This window comes from Bubalus kerabau, chromosome 1, assembly GCF_029407905.1.
Source record: "Bubalus kerabau isolate K-KA32 ecotype Philippines breed swamp buffalo chromosome 1, PCC_UOA_SB_1v2, whole genome shotgun sequence".
Classification (NCBI taxonomy): domain Eukaryota; kingdom Metazoa; phylum Chordata; class Mammalia; order Artiodactyla; family Bovidae; genus Bubalus; species Bubalus kerabau.
In genome coordinates, this window is record NC_073624.1 from 91,254,118 (window position 1) to 91,271,228 (window position 17,111).

The 17,111-nt window shown below is 40.2% G+C and overlaps 1 protein-coding gene across 1 annotated transcript; it reads left to right on the plus strand.

Moving 5' to 3' along the window:
• Positions 1-8,876: 8,876 nt before the first annotated feature.
• On the plus strand, positions 8,877-11,469 carry LOC129650658 (olfactory receptor 8S1-like). Its single transcript, XM_055579388.1, has 2 exons — positions 8,877-9,649; positions 11,307-11,469. The coding sequence occupies exons 1-2, from the start codon at positions 8,877-8,879 to the stop codon at positions 11,467-11,469; spliced, it is 936 nt and encodes a 311-aa protein (XP_055435363.1).
• The last annotated feature ends 5,642 nt before the right edge of the window (positions 11,470-17,111 follow it).

The following is a 17,111-nucleotide window of genomic DNA, read 5'->3' on the forward strand; positions in this document are numbered from 1 at the left end:
AAAAAAAATAAATTAAAAAATGGGCAGAAGACCTAGATACACATTTCTCCAAAACAGACATACAGATGGCCAACAAGCGCGAGAAAAGATGCTCAACCTCACTAATTATTAGAAAAATGCAAATCAAAACTGCAATGTGGTATCACCTCACACCGGTCAGAATGGCAATCATCTAAAAATCTACAATCAATAAAGCTAGTGAGGGTGTGGAGAAAAGGGAAACTTTACACTGTTAGTGGGAATGTAAACTGATACAACCATTATGGAAAAATATCTGGAGGTTCCTTAAAAAGCTAAAAATAAGACTTCCCTGGTGGTCCAGTGGTTGGGCGTGCCAATAGGGAACACAGGTTGGATCTTTGGTCTGTGAAGATTCCAGGTGATGCAGGGCAACTCAGCCCATGTGCCGAAACTACTGAAGCCCACGTGCCCTAGAGCCTGTGCTCTGCAACAAAGAAGCCGTCACAAAGAGAAGCCCACACACTGAAACTAAAGAGTAATCCCCACTCGCCACAGCTAGAGAAAGCTCATGTGCAGCAGTGAAGACCCAGCACAGGCAAAACAATAAATAATTTTTTAACAATACTCTACTCTCTGAGAGGGCTTCCCAGGTGGTGCTAGTGGTAACAAACCCGGCTGCCACTGCAGGAGATGTAACAGACATGGCTTCGATCCCTGGGTCAGGAAGATCCCCTGGAGAAGGATATGACAACCCACTCCAGTATTCTTGCCTGGAGAATCCCATGGACAGAGGAGCCTGATGGGCTGCAGTCCAACCAAGACCAGAAAAGGCAGTATGAATTATTAGATGTAAGTGGGTAGGAGACGTTCTCCTGATTTTCCTTGATCTTAGAATGCATGGGAAAGGAGGGACCCTACATCCATGGGGTCACAAAGAGTCAGACACAGCTGAAGTGACTTCGCACACACACTATCTGAGATTGTTTTCTTCAAATGAGTCATGGGTTACTGAGAGAGAAATGGAAGCCTGGCCAACCAGATCAGCATGAAATGGCTTACACAAACTATCCTCACATTCCATAGAATAAAATACAGATTTCTGGTATTCAGTGTTTTAGTGATGTTGATGAATTTTTGATAACCTTTGCTTCACATACTTTTCTCTCAGACTGAGGTAGCCATATTTGGTTATCTATACCAACATTTCTTATTGTTTCTAAATATCCACATGACTGCCTTTTAGAGAGTTTGATCTGGACATAAGTTGCCATCTCTACATTGATTCAGTGGTATTAAGTGCTAAAACAGTCATTTAAAATAAGTAAATAAATTGTTTTAAAAACTAAAACTAGAACTACCATCTGATCCAACAATCCCACTATTGGGCATTGCCCAGAGACAACCATAATTCAAAAATACCCATGCACCCAAATGTTTACTGCAGCAGCATGGAAGCAACCAAAATGTCCATCGACAGAGGAGTGGATAAAGAAGGTGTGGTTCATCTATTGCTTCTAGAAAGATTTCCTCTCACAGCAGTTTCTGAAGGGCATGTTCTTATCTCAGGGGTAAGGAAGTACCTCAACCTCCCTCAAGTCACCCATTTCAGATTCTCGCAGCCTCTGCCCTTCCTGTCCTTTTCCCACTCCACATCTCTACCTGTGAAAATCCCACCAACATTTCAGAACTTAAATTCAAGCTTAAACTCATTTCAAGCTTAAATTCATTCCTGTGCCATCAGGGGCATTGAGCAAGGATCAAAAGTCAGAGCACCAGTAACATATCCCTGGAGAATAGTCCCTGCATGTCCAATGGTGTCACTACAGGGCCCAGGGCTCAGACACAAATTAGCTTCAAGAAAGTACAAAGAAGCAAAATAAGGTAGCCATAGGGAAGAGGAGTTCCAGGAACAGAAAGAGGCAGAAGCAGCAAAGACAGCAGGCGTTCACAGCTTCTCATAGATCTGCTGATCCAGCTTCTCAGAACAGAATGCTTTACGGGCCAACCTGATCAAAAAGGAGACAAGGCAAGTTGACTGACAGGATCTTAGCTCGACTTCCATCTACCTTTGTCCCCAGGAAAGCTGAGGTGGAAGAGTGAGGGTGAAAATTAAGACCAAAAAGATTTTCCTGGCCAGCTGGCAAGAGACACTGAGTCACCTCCAATTTTTTTTTTTTAACTCCAAAAAGATAGTATGGCCATGGTACAAAGAGCTTGCCTTAGGGTTTAGGTCTAAACAAGTCAAATTAAATGTGCAAGACCCGCTGAAGGAAACCCTGGGTTTCAGCCCTCTATTAGGGAATCCTTGTTAGGAAAATTGTGAAACAGAAGTGAAGTAAGTAAAGCTTGAAAATTGGAAACCTGAGTCTGCTTGATGATTTTTGTTTAGAAGACTACATTCTAGCTTAAAATATCGGGAGATAAAGAAAAAGGGCTATGGTAATAGAACTAAAGAGCTCAGAAGAAGGAGAGGAAGGTAAAGTAGAAAATAGAATGGGGACTCTCCAGTAGTTAATTCCTACTTTATCCAGAATCTTCTTGACACACATAATGTCATCAGTAAGGTCATCATCCAGGAACTCTGGCAGGAGTTACGGGGGGCGGGGGGGCAGGGGATGAGAGAGCTAAGTATTACCCAGAAAGGTATTGAGTGTCTCTGTTCCCTGGTCCTTCTCGGAACTAGAGATTTGTGCTTGTTGTCTTTCTATATGAGAAATCCAATACAATAATGCCTCCCCTTAGGTAAGGACTCCCTTTGCTTTTCTCAGGCATCACCAGAGGAATTACTAACTTCATCAACTGAATTACTCTGAAAATGCCAGAATATTAGACTTCAAGATCCCCAAAGAGCTCAGAATATCTACCCGTGAACTTCAATAAGCTATCTGTGAATTTAGTGATGATGAAAATTTCTAACAGCCTCTTGCTCCGTATTATCAAGTCCCACAGTTGATGCAGAATCCAAGACAATGAAGTAAGAGGTGTGCTTGACACCAAAAAAGAAGACTGTCACAGGAGTAGGCAATCTCAAAAAGAAAATCAAACCCGGAGGCTCACACTTCCCATTTGTACATGCTAGTGCAAAGCAACAGCAAATAAAACACTCTGAAACCATGAGGCATAAAGACATACACGATACTGGATGCTTGGGGCTGGTGCAATGGGATGACCCAGAGGGATGGTATGGGGAGGGAGGAGGGAGGAGGGTTCAGGATGGGGAACACATGTATACCTATGGCGGATTCATTTCAATATATGGCAAAACCAATACAATATTGTAAAGTTAAAATATAAAATAAAATTTTAAAAAAAAGATAAATAAATAAATAAAGACATACATACAGATGAATGAAATGGATTGGAGACCCCAGAAATGAACCCACCCATCTATGGTGAACTGATTTTATGCAATAGTTAACAATATTAAATGGCAGGAAAATGGTGTTTTTAACAAATGGTGCTGGGCAATTTGCTATCCACACTAAACTGGACTCTTTCCTCCTACCATATACAAAAAGTAACTCAAAATACATAAAAAGCTTGAATGTTAAGAAGTAAAATTACAACCAACACACCATATCCACAGGTTCCACATCCATGGACTCAACCAACTCCAGATTGAAAATATTAGGAAAAAGAAATTACAATGTTTCAAAAAGTAAAACTAGAATTTGCCATATAACTGCAAATATTTACATAGTATTTAACATTGTAATTACAATCTTTATATAGCATATACATTATATTAGCTGACATAGTAATCTAGAAATTATTTGAAGCAAATAGGAAGATGTGCCTGTGTTATATGGAAACACTATACCATTTTACATAAGAGACTTCAGCACACATGGATTTTGATGTGCCTGGATTTGAACCAATGCTCCACAGATACCAAAGGATGACTGTAAACACTCCAATGAAACATTGGGATAAATCTTGAATTTAGTGGTGATTTCTTAGATCTGAGAGCAAAGCACAAGCAATGAAAGAAAAAATAGACAAAATGGACTTCCTCAAAATTAAAAACCTTTTTGCATCAAAAGTTACAAATCAGAAACTGAAAATATAGCCCACAGTATTTAAGAAAATCTTTGCACATTATTTATCTGATGTATCATTATCCAGAGTATATCAAGAACTTTTGCAATTTGTCAACATAAAGACAAACAAGCCAAGTTTAAAAATTAATAAATGACTTCAGTAGACCATTCTCCACACAAGAATAGTCAACAAATAGTCAACAAGTAGATGAAAACATGTCAAACAACATTAGTCATGATGGAAATGCAAATTAAAACAGCAATGCAACAATTCCTTCACATACTCTAAAATGGTTAAAATCAAGAAATCTAAAAATAACATAGATTGGCAACAGTGTGCAGAAATTGGAACCTTTAAACATTATTTGAAAAAATGGAAAAGATGGAACCTAGGTTAAGACTATAAATATGCAATTAACATATGGTTCAACAACTCCACTCCTAGATATATACCCCCAAAGAAATGATAACAGATGTACAGATATATTGATAACAGCACTGTTCACAATAGCCAATAGGTAGAAACAATGCAAATGTCCATCAATGGATAAACGGATAAACAAAATGGAATACATCCATAAACAGCTGCATTATTGACCATAGAAGGAATAAAGTAAGATGGTCTGGCCACTGTGGAAAATAGTATGGCCGTTCTTGAAAAACTTAAACATAGAATTAAAGTATGATCAATCAATTCCACATCAGGATATATACTCAAAGGACTGAAAGCAGGGACTAGAAAAGATATAGGTACACTTATATTCATAGCAGCATTAACCACAAGAGCAAATGGATAAACTAAATGTGGCATATACACAAAGTAATATATTTCAGCCTTAAAAACAGAAGCAACCATAAATAGGTGCTGGATTTTGTCCAAAGATTTTTCTGCAATTATTGAGATTATCATATGATTTTTATCTTTCAGTTTGTTAATATGGTATATCACATTGATTAATTTGCATATATTGAAGAATCCTTGCATCCCTGCCATAAATCCCACTTGATTATGGTATATGATCCTTTTAATGTGCTGATGGATTCAGTTTATTAGTGTTTTGTTAAGGATTTTTGCATCTGTGTTCATCAGTGATTGTTGTTGTTCAGTAGCCCAGTCACGTCCGACTCTTTGTGACCCATGAACGGCAGCACGCCTGTCTTTCAGTATCTCCCAGAGTTTGCTCAAATTCATATCATTGAGTCAGTGATGCCATCCAAACACCTCATCCTCTGTTGCCCCCTTCTCCTACTGCCTTCAATCTTTCCCAGCATCAGGGTCTTTGCCAATGAGTCGGCTTTTCCCATCAGGTGCCCAAAGGATCAGAGTTTCAGCTTCAGCATCAGTCCTTCCAATGAATATTTAGGACTGATTTCCTTTAGGATAGACTGGTTGGATCTCCTTGCAGTCTAAGGGACTCTCAAGAGTCTTCTCTAGCGCCACAGTTCAAAAGCATCAGTTCATTGGCCCTCAACATTCCTTATGGTCCAACTCTCAGATCCCTACATGACTACTTGAAAAACCATAGCTTTGGCTAGACAGACCTTTGTTGGCAAAGTGATGTGTCTGCTTTTTAATATGCTATTTAGGTTTGTCATAGTTTTTTTCCAAAGAACAAGCGTCTTTTAATTTCATGGCTGCAGTCACCATCCACAGTGATTTTGGAGCCCAAGAAAATGAAGTCTGTCACTGTTTGCATTGTTTCCCCATCTATTTGCCATGAAGTGATGGGACCGGATGCCATGATCTTGGTTTTCTGAACGTTGAGTTTTAAGCCGGCTTTTTCATTCTCCTCTTTCACTTTCATCAAGAGGCTCTTTAGTTCCTCTTTGCCTTCTGCCATTAGGGTGGTGTCATCTGCATATCTGAGGTTCTTGATACTTCTCCCAGCAATCTTGATTCCAGTTTCTGCTTCATCCAGCCTGGCATTTAGCATGATGTACTCTGCATATAAGTTAAATAAGCAGGGTGACAATATACAGCCTTGGCATACTCCTTTCCCATTTTGAACCAGTCCTTTGTTCCATATCCAGTTCATCAGTGATATGGGCCTGTAATTCTTTTTTTATGGTATCTTTGTCTGGTTTTGTTATCAGGGTGATGGTGGCCTCGTAGAATGAGTTTGGGAGTGTTACTCCCTCTGTAATTTAATGAAAGAGTTTAAGAAGAATAAGTGTTAGCTTTTCTCTAAACTTTTGATAGAATTCACCTATGAAAGCTTCCGACCCTGAGCTTTTGTGTTGGAAGATCTTTTTCATAGATTCCATTTCAGTGCTTTTGATTGGTCTGCTCATAGTTTCTATTTCTTCCTGGTTCATTTCGGAAGGTTGTACTTTTCTAAGAATTTGTCTGTATCTTTAAGGTTGCCCATTTAATTGGCATATATTTGCTGGTAGTAGTCTCTTAGAATCTTTTGTATTTCTGCATTGTCTGCTATAACTTCTCCATTTTCATTCCTAATTTGATTGATTTGAGTCCTCTCCCTTTTTTTCTTTATGAGTCTGGCTAATGGTTTATCAATTTTGTTTATCTTCTCAAAGAAATAGCTTTTAGTCTTATTGATCTTTGCTTTCTTTTTCTTCATTTCTATTTCATTTAGTTTTGCTCTGGTTTTTATGATTTCTTTACTTCTACTAACTGTGGGGGGTTTTCGTTCTTCTTTTTCTAGATGCAGTAGATGTAAGGTTAGGATGCTTATATGATGTATTTCTCATTTCTAGAGGTAGGATTGTATTGCTATCAACTTCTCTCTTAGAAGTGTTTTGCTGCATCCCAGAGGTTTTGGGTCATCATGTTTTTGTTGTCATTTGCTTCTAGGTATTTTTATTTCTTTTTAAATTTGTTCAGTGATCTCTTGGTTATATAGAAGTGTATAAAATAACTTCAATATCTTTTTTCATCTTAAATGTTTCATTATTTTATTTTATAAGCACAAATATTATTTAAAGTATAACAAAATGAGAAAGAATGGAAAGAGGGAGGGAAGAAGGGTAGGAATTCCAAGCTTTGAAATAAGAAACCTTAGAACTCATTATATTTTTTCTTTAGAAATTATTGGCCACCCAAGGGTACCTGTTAGATGATGCAACTCTCTGAAACAAGACTAATACAGGGAAGAAATAGCTGGCCCTGGAGAACTCATTCAGATCAGAGCATGCCTCCTTCCTAAGGGCCTCTCCAGGGACCCTTTAGACACTCTCCAAGGTCTAAAGCTGACATAAAGTCCCTCTAGCCATTGTTATTCTGGAGGCAGAGTCAAAAGTCATCCCATTGGACAGAAGGATATAGGAATATTTCCTTGCTCAGAAGCCCCGCCTCTGCATCTTCTAAGGGAAAGTTGAAGGAACCACATGAAGCCTTACTTATATCTGTGGCTTTGCTCCAGTGTTAAAAAGAATGCCATTCAGGTATCCTCCTCTAAGAACATTTCTTGTTAGCCGAAGGAACCCAGGTGAAGAAAAATATCCTTCTCATTCAGCTACATCTTCTCCTAAAACTATCCAATCTGGGAACTTGTGAGTGTACAAGCCACAAATAGTAACTAGATCCTCATTCACCATCCTCTTGAGTTAGCCTCCAAGGGGAGAGAGGCCATCACTTGGTGTTCCTGTGGTCTGGACTAACCCCTCTCACTGTCCATCTTACCAGGTATTCTAGGGAGTCTTTTTTTCTCTGCTCTTTTTTTTACTGTCACATTACTGTCTCTGTGATGCACAGAAGGTGGTTCAAATTTGACTTGGCTTTATCCAAATCCTCTGGTACCAACTCAGAGAATTCATTGTTTCCATAGACTCTAGCGTTAAGTCCTGAGATTACAGTGCAAACAGTGAACATTATAAATGCACAGAAATCCTGGAATGGGAAACTGTTGGAATAACTGATGCGCACAGCCCTCGCCTCCAACTTGAGGGCTTCCTCATGCCTGGCTCCCATGAAACCAGACTATGACTCTGCCACTTCTGTATGGGTTGACACAGAAGGAGAGAAATTTCCATTTAGTACCAGAGATATCCAAGGAAGATTGTCTCCAATCTGTTTTGTTTAAATATTTGTTCATTTTTATTTATTTATTTGGCTGCACTGAGTCTTAGTTGTGACACTCAAGATCTTAAATTTTCGTTTTGAGGTATGGGGGATTTTTAGTGGTGCTGTGAGAACACTTAGTTGAGGCAGGTGGGATCTAGTCACCTGACCAAGGTTTGAGCCTTGGCTGCCTGCATTGGGAGGGCAGCGTCTCAGCCATTGGCCCATTAGGGAAGTTCATCCGCGTTCTTCAGAATTTCTAAGATGGTATGGACTTTAGAAACCATCTAAAGTTTTCCAAGACTGTTTTTTTTTTTAAATAAGAAGTGCAAATGACTTGTTCATGAACTTACAGTGAGAGAGAAAGGTCCTGTGCCACCATCAACTGCCACAATACTTCTATTAATCATTCAACATGCATCGTGGACTACCAGTCAGATGGCTGGCCAAAATCTTTATTGCTTACTCACTATGCCTGTGAGGCTTCCTGTGGTTTGAACTCTGTTGCTTTTGTAACGAGAACAGCACTTCTCAGTGCTCTGGAGACTATTTCCACTCCCTTTGTTTCCTTCTTCAGTCTGAATAATGTCCTTTCTCTTCTCCTTCCTTTCTAGGTTTGATTCTCTACACTCTTCCTTCTCACCTTCTCCACCTTATCCAATAGATTATTGCCCTGAGCTGGGCAGGGTTGATGAGATCTGACATGGCTAGGTTGTCCCTGCTACACGAACTGTCCTTGGTCAGTCCTAAAGCTTTATTCATGACACCTCATTCCCAGCCATGCTCTGAGACTATTAGCACCCTGGAACATTCTTTTCTGTTCTTGTCCCTCTGAAGGGAATCTCTAATGTTCCATGGAAGTTGGGAACACAACCAGAGTCACTGTGTTTGTTCTCCAAGGACTATCCAACAACCCTCAGATCCAGGCAATACTCTTTGTAACATTCCTGGTGATTTACCTCCTGACTCTCATAGTGAACCTGCTGATGCTGCTGGTGATCAGGACTGACTCCCATCTCCACACCCCCATGTACTTCTTCCTCAGTCACCTCTCCTTCCTGGATGCTTTCTATGCCTCAGTCATTGTGCCTAAGCTGCTAGAGAACCTGCTTTCCAAGCAGAAGACTATATCCCTCCTAGAGTGTTTCACCCAGATCTCCTTGGTCATATTTTCAGGGGGCACTGAAACCTGCCTCCTTTCAGTCATGGCCTATGATCGGTACCAGGCTGTGTGCCACCCGCTGTCATATGTGGTGACTATGAACAAGAAGATATGTACTGGCCTCGTGGGAGCCTCCTGGGCCATAGGAATGGGGACTGGCCTACTTAACACCATCCTCCTGGCTCAGCAGGATTTCTGTGGCCCCAACCTCATCCGCAGTTTTGCCTGCGAGTTTCCTCCAGTGCTCCTGTTGGCCTGTTCTGACCCCTACATGAGCGTTGCCTCCATCCTGACCACCATGGTGGTCCTGGGCCTTGGCACCTTTGTCCTAGTGCTGGTTTCTTACACTCATATCATCATGACAGGCTTGGGGATCGACTCTGCCTCAGGTCAGAACAAGATCTTCTCTACCTGCTCATCTCATGTTCTTGTGGTCACCATCTTTTACGGTTCAGGAATTTTCAGGTATGTCATTGTTACACCTCCGAAATGTAAATGCAGGATATTTGTCACTCTAACGTAACCTTGATCTACAGAACAAAACATTGCAAAGTAGCAGGAAAAGAGTTGTACTGGAATTTCAGAAGTCCTGGGTCCTATTTATGGCTCTTTTCTGGACTAGATGTGTGAATTATAAAACATCCATTGTCTTTCTGAGAGTTGAATTTTTACACAGTTAAGCTCAATTTTAATATGTGCTGCTGCTAAGTCGCTTCAGTCGTGTCCGACTCTGTGCGACCCCATGGACTGCAGCCTACCAGGCTTCTCCGTCCATGGGATTCTCCAGGCAAGAATACTGGAATGGGTTGCCATTTCCTTCTCCAAATTTTAATATGTATTACATCACAAAAGAAATATTATTAACCTCATTTTCCATTTAGAAACCTGAGTTTCCAAAGTAACCAAGTACTTTATCAAAGTTGCCGGAACAAGCTAGGAATCAAATCAAACTATAAAACAAGTCTCACCGACTTGAAACCTCCACCCCTTTTCTACCAAGTTTCTCTCAAACATAAACAGCTGTAGTTGATGAATCCTCATTCCCAGGAAACAAAGTAACCAATGGCCTGTGCTCTTTCCAAGTGAACTGGAGATGGATTTGCACAAGTTACTCCATACTTTCTTCATCTGGTTGTTACTTGGAGAGAAGTCAGGAGTGGGAAAGGATAAGGAATGATCTAGAAGAGTTCACTTGAGCCTGAGAGCAAATCTCTCCAGCTTTCTTTGTCTCAGTTTCCTCATTTGCCATAAAGATATAATAAAGTTACTCCCACCCGCTTCACAGAAATGTTTGGAGGAATAAACTAAAAGATTAAAAATTAGAATAAAATGAGTATCTTTTTTAACTAAGCATGCAAAACCCACAAAGAAAATGGCACTATTGCAAAAAAAAATAAAATTTAATGCTTCTTTGGGAAATACTCCTTGTGACACTTAAGATACACTAAAAATTTTAGTGTTACTATTTTGGATTCATATCTCATGCTGAACACATATTTATCTTTCATTTTTATTACATAGCTTGGGTTATTTTCTAAGCCAAAGACAAATGTGCTTAAAAGGACAAATGATTGTTCCACTAAGCATTAGAAAAATAATGTGCTGTGATTTGGGGGTATTTCTCAGAGTCATAAATGTTAGGAAAATGATAGCATTATTGGACTAGCATTTAGTTTTGTAAGGAACAATCATCACAAGATTGGAACATGCATATATAGGGAAAAGAAGAGGGAAAAAAATCCTCATATTATCATCATAACTATTAAGGAAAGTCACTTTGAAAACTGTGAAGTGCTACAGAAATGCCTGAAATTTTCTTTAGTTCTAGTCTAACCTGTACCATTTGATATGCTCAAGAACTTCCTTTTTCTTTGGAAACTCCTCTAACATTTTGCATAATATCACTCTTGTATGGAGGCATTTGAAGGCAAAAATAACTGACTTCTCACTAATAATACAGCCATGTCTAGTTGATAGTTGATAATACAGACATTTCGAGTTGATAGTTGACTCAGCTCTGGGACCCTCTGGGCCAGTCTGGGATGGGATGGACTTTGGCTGGCAATGGCATTGTGGCCACTGTCCTGAGCTCATTTTATTCCTTTGTGCAATTCCCTTCAAGGTACATGACTCCAGCTTCTGGCTCAGCCCTGGAGCAAGTGCTATCCATGCAGTACAGTGTGGTGACCCCACTACTGAACCCCCTTATCTACAGTCTGAAGAACCAGGAGGTGAAGGCAGCTCTTAAGAGGATGCTGGCCAGGAAGCCCAGGCTCACCTTCTAAGCCAGGCTCTACTGCCTCCTCGTAATCGAGGAAAAAGTCAAGAGAAGGAAGAGGAGATAGAGAGCTTCACTTTTAAGCTATCTCAGCATGAATTCTTCTCCACAACAGAAGCCTTAGTTCCTCTGACCCCTGTGCCCTCATCCAGTCAAGCAGGATGGGGAAACCTCCACAGAACTGATGGCACTCCTCCACAGATGACCCAGTCACCACACAGGAAAATCTTCTCAAAAACCATACAGAGGAATTCTCAAAAAACTAAAAACAGAACCACCCTATGCCCCAGCAATTCCACTTCTGGGAATATATTCAAAGGATATGAAAATACTAACTTAAAAAGATATCTACACACCCATGTTCATAGCAGCATTATTTACAACAGTCAACATATGGAAAAGAATCTAGGTTTTCTTAATGGGTGAATGGATAAAGAAGGCATGGAAAAGCAACTGAGTATTATCCAGCCATAAAAATGAGGAAATTCTACCGTTTGTGACAACATGGATGGACACTGAAGGCATTATACTCAGGGAAATAAGTCAAAGAAACACAAACACTGTATGATCTCACGTGCAGAACCTAGGGAGAAACCAAACTCACAGAAAACAAACATGTAGTTGTCAGGAGTGCAAAGTAGGAAGAAACGGAATTGGAGGAAGGTGATAAAAAGTACAAATTTTCAGTGTAAGGTAAGTACTAGGGATGTAAGTACAACATAATGACTAATTATCACCACTGTATGATACACAGGAAATATGTTAAGAGTAAATCCTAAGAGTTCTCATCACAAGGAAAAAAGTTTTTGTCTTTTGTTTTGCTTTTCTGTCTTTTATATATTTATTTTTTGGACATGATGGACTTTTTAGGAATAGAAAAGAGTTATATTTGAGTCCCAGTGAGGACTGTAGCCCAGGAGACAGCTTCTCAGATAACTCTGGGAAACTGCTCAGTGGAATCTTTTTTTTTTTTTTTTTGAATAGTAATATAACTTATCGGAGCACAGAACATACGTCAAACGTGACAGGGGTGTATTCCTTCAAGTTTCCAAAAGAGAGAAGTTTAGTAAATATAGAGTGAGACAGCATGATGGTCATGTCTGGAAATGGAACCTTATCTTTCAGGGAATGTTAATATGGATGTCATAAGGAGAGAGATTTTTATCCTTGTCTTCATAACAGACATTCTTTCTTTACCTTAATGATTGAAGCAGATATGCTGTGTATGGCTGACAGGCTCGCCACATAAAATTCAGGCTGAACAATGTATTAGTCCAAATGACTTCCCCAAAACTCAATGTGTGAAAATTTTCTCCATCAGAGGGAATCTTCAGGTTTTCCCAGTTTGGAGTTTTGTGATGATGGATATTAACTGAACCTATTGTCATACTCATTTATATATGTATGTCAGAACCTCCTGCTATATGCCTTGAAATTATACAGACTTATACAGTAATTTACGTCAGTTATCTCTCCATAAAACTGGAGGTCGGGAGAGTAAAGATTATCTTCACAGATCCCCAGCCGTCTCCACAGCTATTGCTTTCCCCTCTCATTTCCTGCCTATTCAGCCCCTCCCTTTTGCCTTGCTCTCACTCCTTTACTTTGTCTATAGACAAAGTTGAAATCTGACCACTAGAAAATTTACCACTTGCTTTCGGGAGAATTCCATCTTAGTAGTGAGAGCCAGCTCCTCCTTTGTTCCCATACTGAAAACTCCCTGCCAAAACCTACAGCTCCAGAGAAACTTGATTTCACAAAAGGCAGAGGAACCAGAGATCAAATTGCCAGCATCCACTGGATCATCAAAAAAGCAAGAGAGTTCCAGAAAAACATCTATTTCTGCTTCATTGACTATGCCAAAGCCTTTGACTGTGTGAATGACAATAAACTAGGGAAAATTCTTAAAGAGATGGGGATACCAGACCACCTGACCTGCCTCTTAAGAAACCTGTATGCAAGTCAGGAAGCAACAGTTAGAACTGGACATGGAACAACAGACTAGTTCCAAATAGGAAAAGGAGTACGTCAAGGCTGTATATTGTCACCCTGCTTATTTAACTTCTATGCAGAGTACATCATGAGAAACGCTGGGGCTGGAAGAAGCACAAGCTGGAATCAAGATTTCTGGGAGAAATATCAATAAACTCAGATATGCAAATGACACTACCCTTATAGCAGAAAGTGAAGAAGAACTAAGGAGCCTCTTGATGGAAGTGAAAGAGGAGAGTGAAAAAGTTGGCTTAAAGCTCAACATTCAGAAAACTAAGATTGTGGCATCTGGTCCTGTCACTTCATGGCAAATAGATGGGGAAACAGTGGAAACAGTGGCTGACTTTATTTTGGGGGGGCTCCAAAATCACTGCAGATGGTGATTGCAGCCATGAAATTAAAAGACGCTTACTCCTTGGAAGGAAAGTTATGACCAACCTAGACAGCATATTAAAAAGCAGAGTCATTACTTTGTCAACAAAGATCCGTCTAGTCAAGGCTATAGTAATGTATGGATGTGAGAGTTGAATCATAAAAAAGCTGAGCACCGAAGAATTGATGCTTTTGAACTGTGGTGTTGGAGAAGACTCTTGAGAGTCCCTTGGACTGCAAAGAGATCCAACCAGTCCATCCTAAAGGAGATCAGTCCTGGGTGTTCATTGGAAGGACTGATGTTGAAGCTGAAACTCCAATATTTTGGTCACCTGATGCGAAAAGCTGACTCATTTGAAAAGACCCTGATGTTGAGAAAGATTGAAGGCAGGAGGAGAAGAGGACGACAGGTTATGAGATGGTTAGATGGCATCACCGACTCAATGGACATGAGTTTGGGTGAATTCTGGGAGTTGGTGATGGACGAGAGGCCTGGCGTGCTGTGGTTCATGGGGTCACAAAGAGTCGGACACGACTGAGCAACTGAACTGAACTGAAAGTAGAACATAGGAAACAGTAAATCCTCCATAACTATTTGTTGATTATGGAGTGAATGAAGGAATGAACGGTGGATCAGTCTGAGGAGTCCTTTCTCTTGTATGATCTTAGGATATAGAAGGGACTATCTACCTGTAAGCCTTGGAATATAGCAGACCAAGGTATGATATTTAGCAATCAGACAGAAACACATGGCATAAAAGGTCTTACAGAGTTCTGTCTCATCGCATTCATTTTAAACAAGGAACTAATATCCAGAAAGTTAATGTACACTGAAGTTGAAGTTACTAAAATAAAAAAATTTACCTAAATAAATAAATAAAATTTTAAAATGAAGTGTAAGTCTTGAGAGCAAAACCATGTCTAAGCCTTCCATATTCCCAGTGTCTAATAGGTCCTGTCACTTAATTGGCTAACAATTAGAGTGCAAAAAAAAAAAAATGAATAAGAGAGAAGGAACATATGAAAAGAAACATTTAATTTTGTTTAGTAAAATTGCTGCCTTCACAACAATACAGATGTCAGAGGAAAGTAGCATGGAGGAGAGATTGGGATAGAAAGGAAGAAAAAGGGTCCATATTTTGAGACATCATCCTGGGTGTTCCTCCCAAAAGCTCGCTGAAACCTGTGCACTGTGAGAACCCCTGACTTGAATCTCTCCACCACCCACCTGAGCCTGGACCACTTCAGATGCTTGACTGGTGTTCAGGCCTAAAGGAAGGAGAAGTGGTTGGAGAAAGCAGAACAAATGTTCAGCTTCTACCCCATCTCCCCTTCAGCTCCAAAGAGTTCTCAGAAAGACAACAGCAATTGTTCCATCCAGATACTGACAGGTCAACATCAGCCAAGACCACTTTCATGCCAGCTCTCTGAATTCTATCTCTTCTTGATCCTTTGACCCTCAGGCTAAGATCCCCTCCTCAGTTGTCAGTTCCCTTCAGCAAAGCCCTCTGAAAATCATGGCCTCATATGAAGTACACGCCCAGGGGAAATTTCCAAGATGAGGATATTTCTCTGTAGATGAAGGCCAAGGATGTAGAGCCGAGCAAAACAGTCCCAGCTTCAGCTGCATTTCCCATTTGGAGAAGCTTATGCTTTACATTTTCCAGAGCATATGCCTTCTTGAGGCTGAAACTGAGGCAAAGTTCAGTAGATGTATGAGATCAGTGGGAGGAAGGGCCATTCAATCCTGTCTTCACATACAACCCAACCACATACAGGGATTATTCCTACAACCCTGTAGACTTGGAGGAAAGTCTTTTACCCCATGACTAGGGAGGGAAATTATACAGTACCCTCTGGGAGATGTGTTACATTATGTTCAAATTCAGACTAAAATCATAGGATGAATACCAAGTTATTTCTTGGGACTTACTTGTCATTAAGTATAGGAGAGGGATGTCCTGCCCACCATTTGCCCAGCCCTATATGTCCCTACACAGGCTATGGGGCCTTCATTAGGGAGCTGCTGGGCTCTGAGACAAGAGGAATATGGTCTAAATGCCAAAACTCCAGTGGGTATATAGGGTAAGAAGAGGGAATTAGAAAATATAACTTGGCTAATACAGAAATGGGCAATTTAAATTGAAGCTTTGGAATACTTGCTTTGGAATGTCGAAGCAGGAAGAGATCTCAGAAAAATGACTAGACCAAAACCTTCATTTAATAATGAGGAAACTGAGCCACAGAGGCAGAGATGACTTGCCCGGCTTTGGCCCACCAATGAGAAGCAGAAACAGATTTAGGACTCAAATCTCCTGATTACCCTTCTTTTGCATTTCTCATAATCAAATTAGAATAAAGTTCTGCAATCATCCTCCTTAATGATCAAACAAGAAGTAGCAGTAATGAAATTGAGTCCCAACAACAAGGCCCCAGGGGGTCCAGATTCTTCCATTGCTCAGCTCTCCTCCTGTATTGTTTTCAGAAAGAGTTCCTCTCACAGCAATTTGTGAAAGGTATTTTCTTATCTCAGAGGTAAGGAAATAACTCAAACCCCCTTCAAGTCATTCATTTCAAATACTTTGAGCTCCTGCCCTGGCTGTCTTTTTCCCATCACACATCTCTACTTGTCAGAATCCCACACCAATACTGCAAAGCAAACTGAAATGTCACTGTTACTCCTCTCATGAATCTTTCCTTGAGTGCTTTTTCCCACAGCTCCCCCACCAAATATAAATTATCTTCCCTCTTACGAACACTCAGGGCACATTTCTAATCTCTCTCATGATATTTATGACACTATAGCTTGCATTTTAATTAATTCTTAATGTTTATCTTATCTTCCCTACTATTCCTTGAGGAAGGAGATGATTTCAGCCAACTTTAGATCCCCTCCATCTAAGGTGGAGATGATGGAATTCCAGCTGAGCTATCTCAAATCCTAAAAGAAGGTGCTGTTAAAGTGCTGCACTCAATATGTCAGCAAATATGGAAAACTCAGCCGTCACCACAGGATTCGAAAAGGTCAGCTTTCATTCCAATCCCAATGAAAGGCAATGCCAAAGAATGTTCAAACTACTATAAAATTTTGCTCATTTCACATGCTAGTAAGGTTATGCTCGAAATTCTTCAAGCTAGGTTTCAGCCGTAGGTGAACTGAGAATTTCCAGATGTACCTGCTGGTTTAGAAAAGGCAGAGGAGCCAGAGATCAAATGGTCAACATTCACTGAATATTGAAAAAGCAAAGGGATTCCAGAAAACCATCTACTTCTGCTTCATTGATT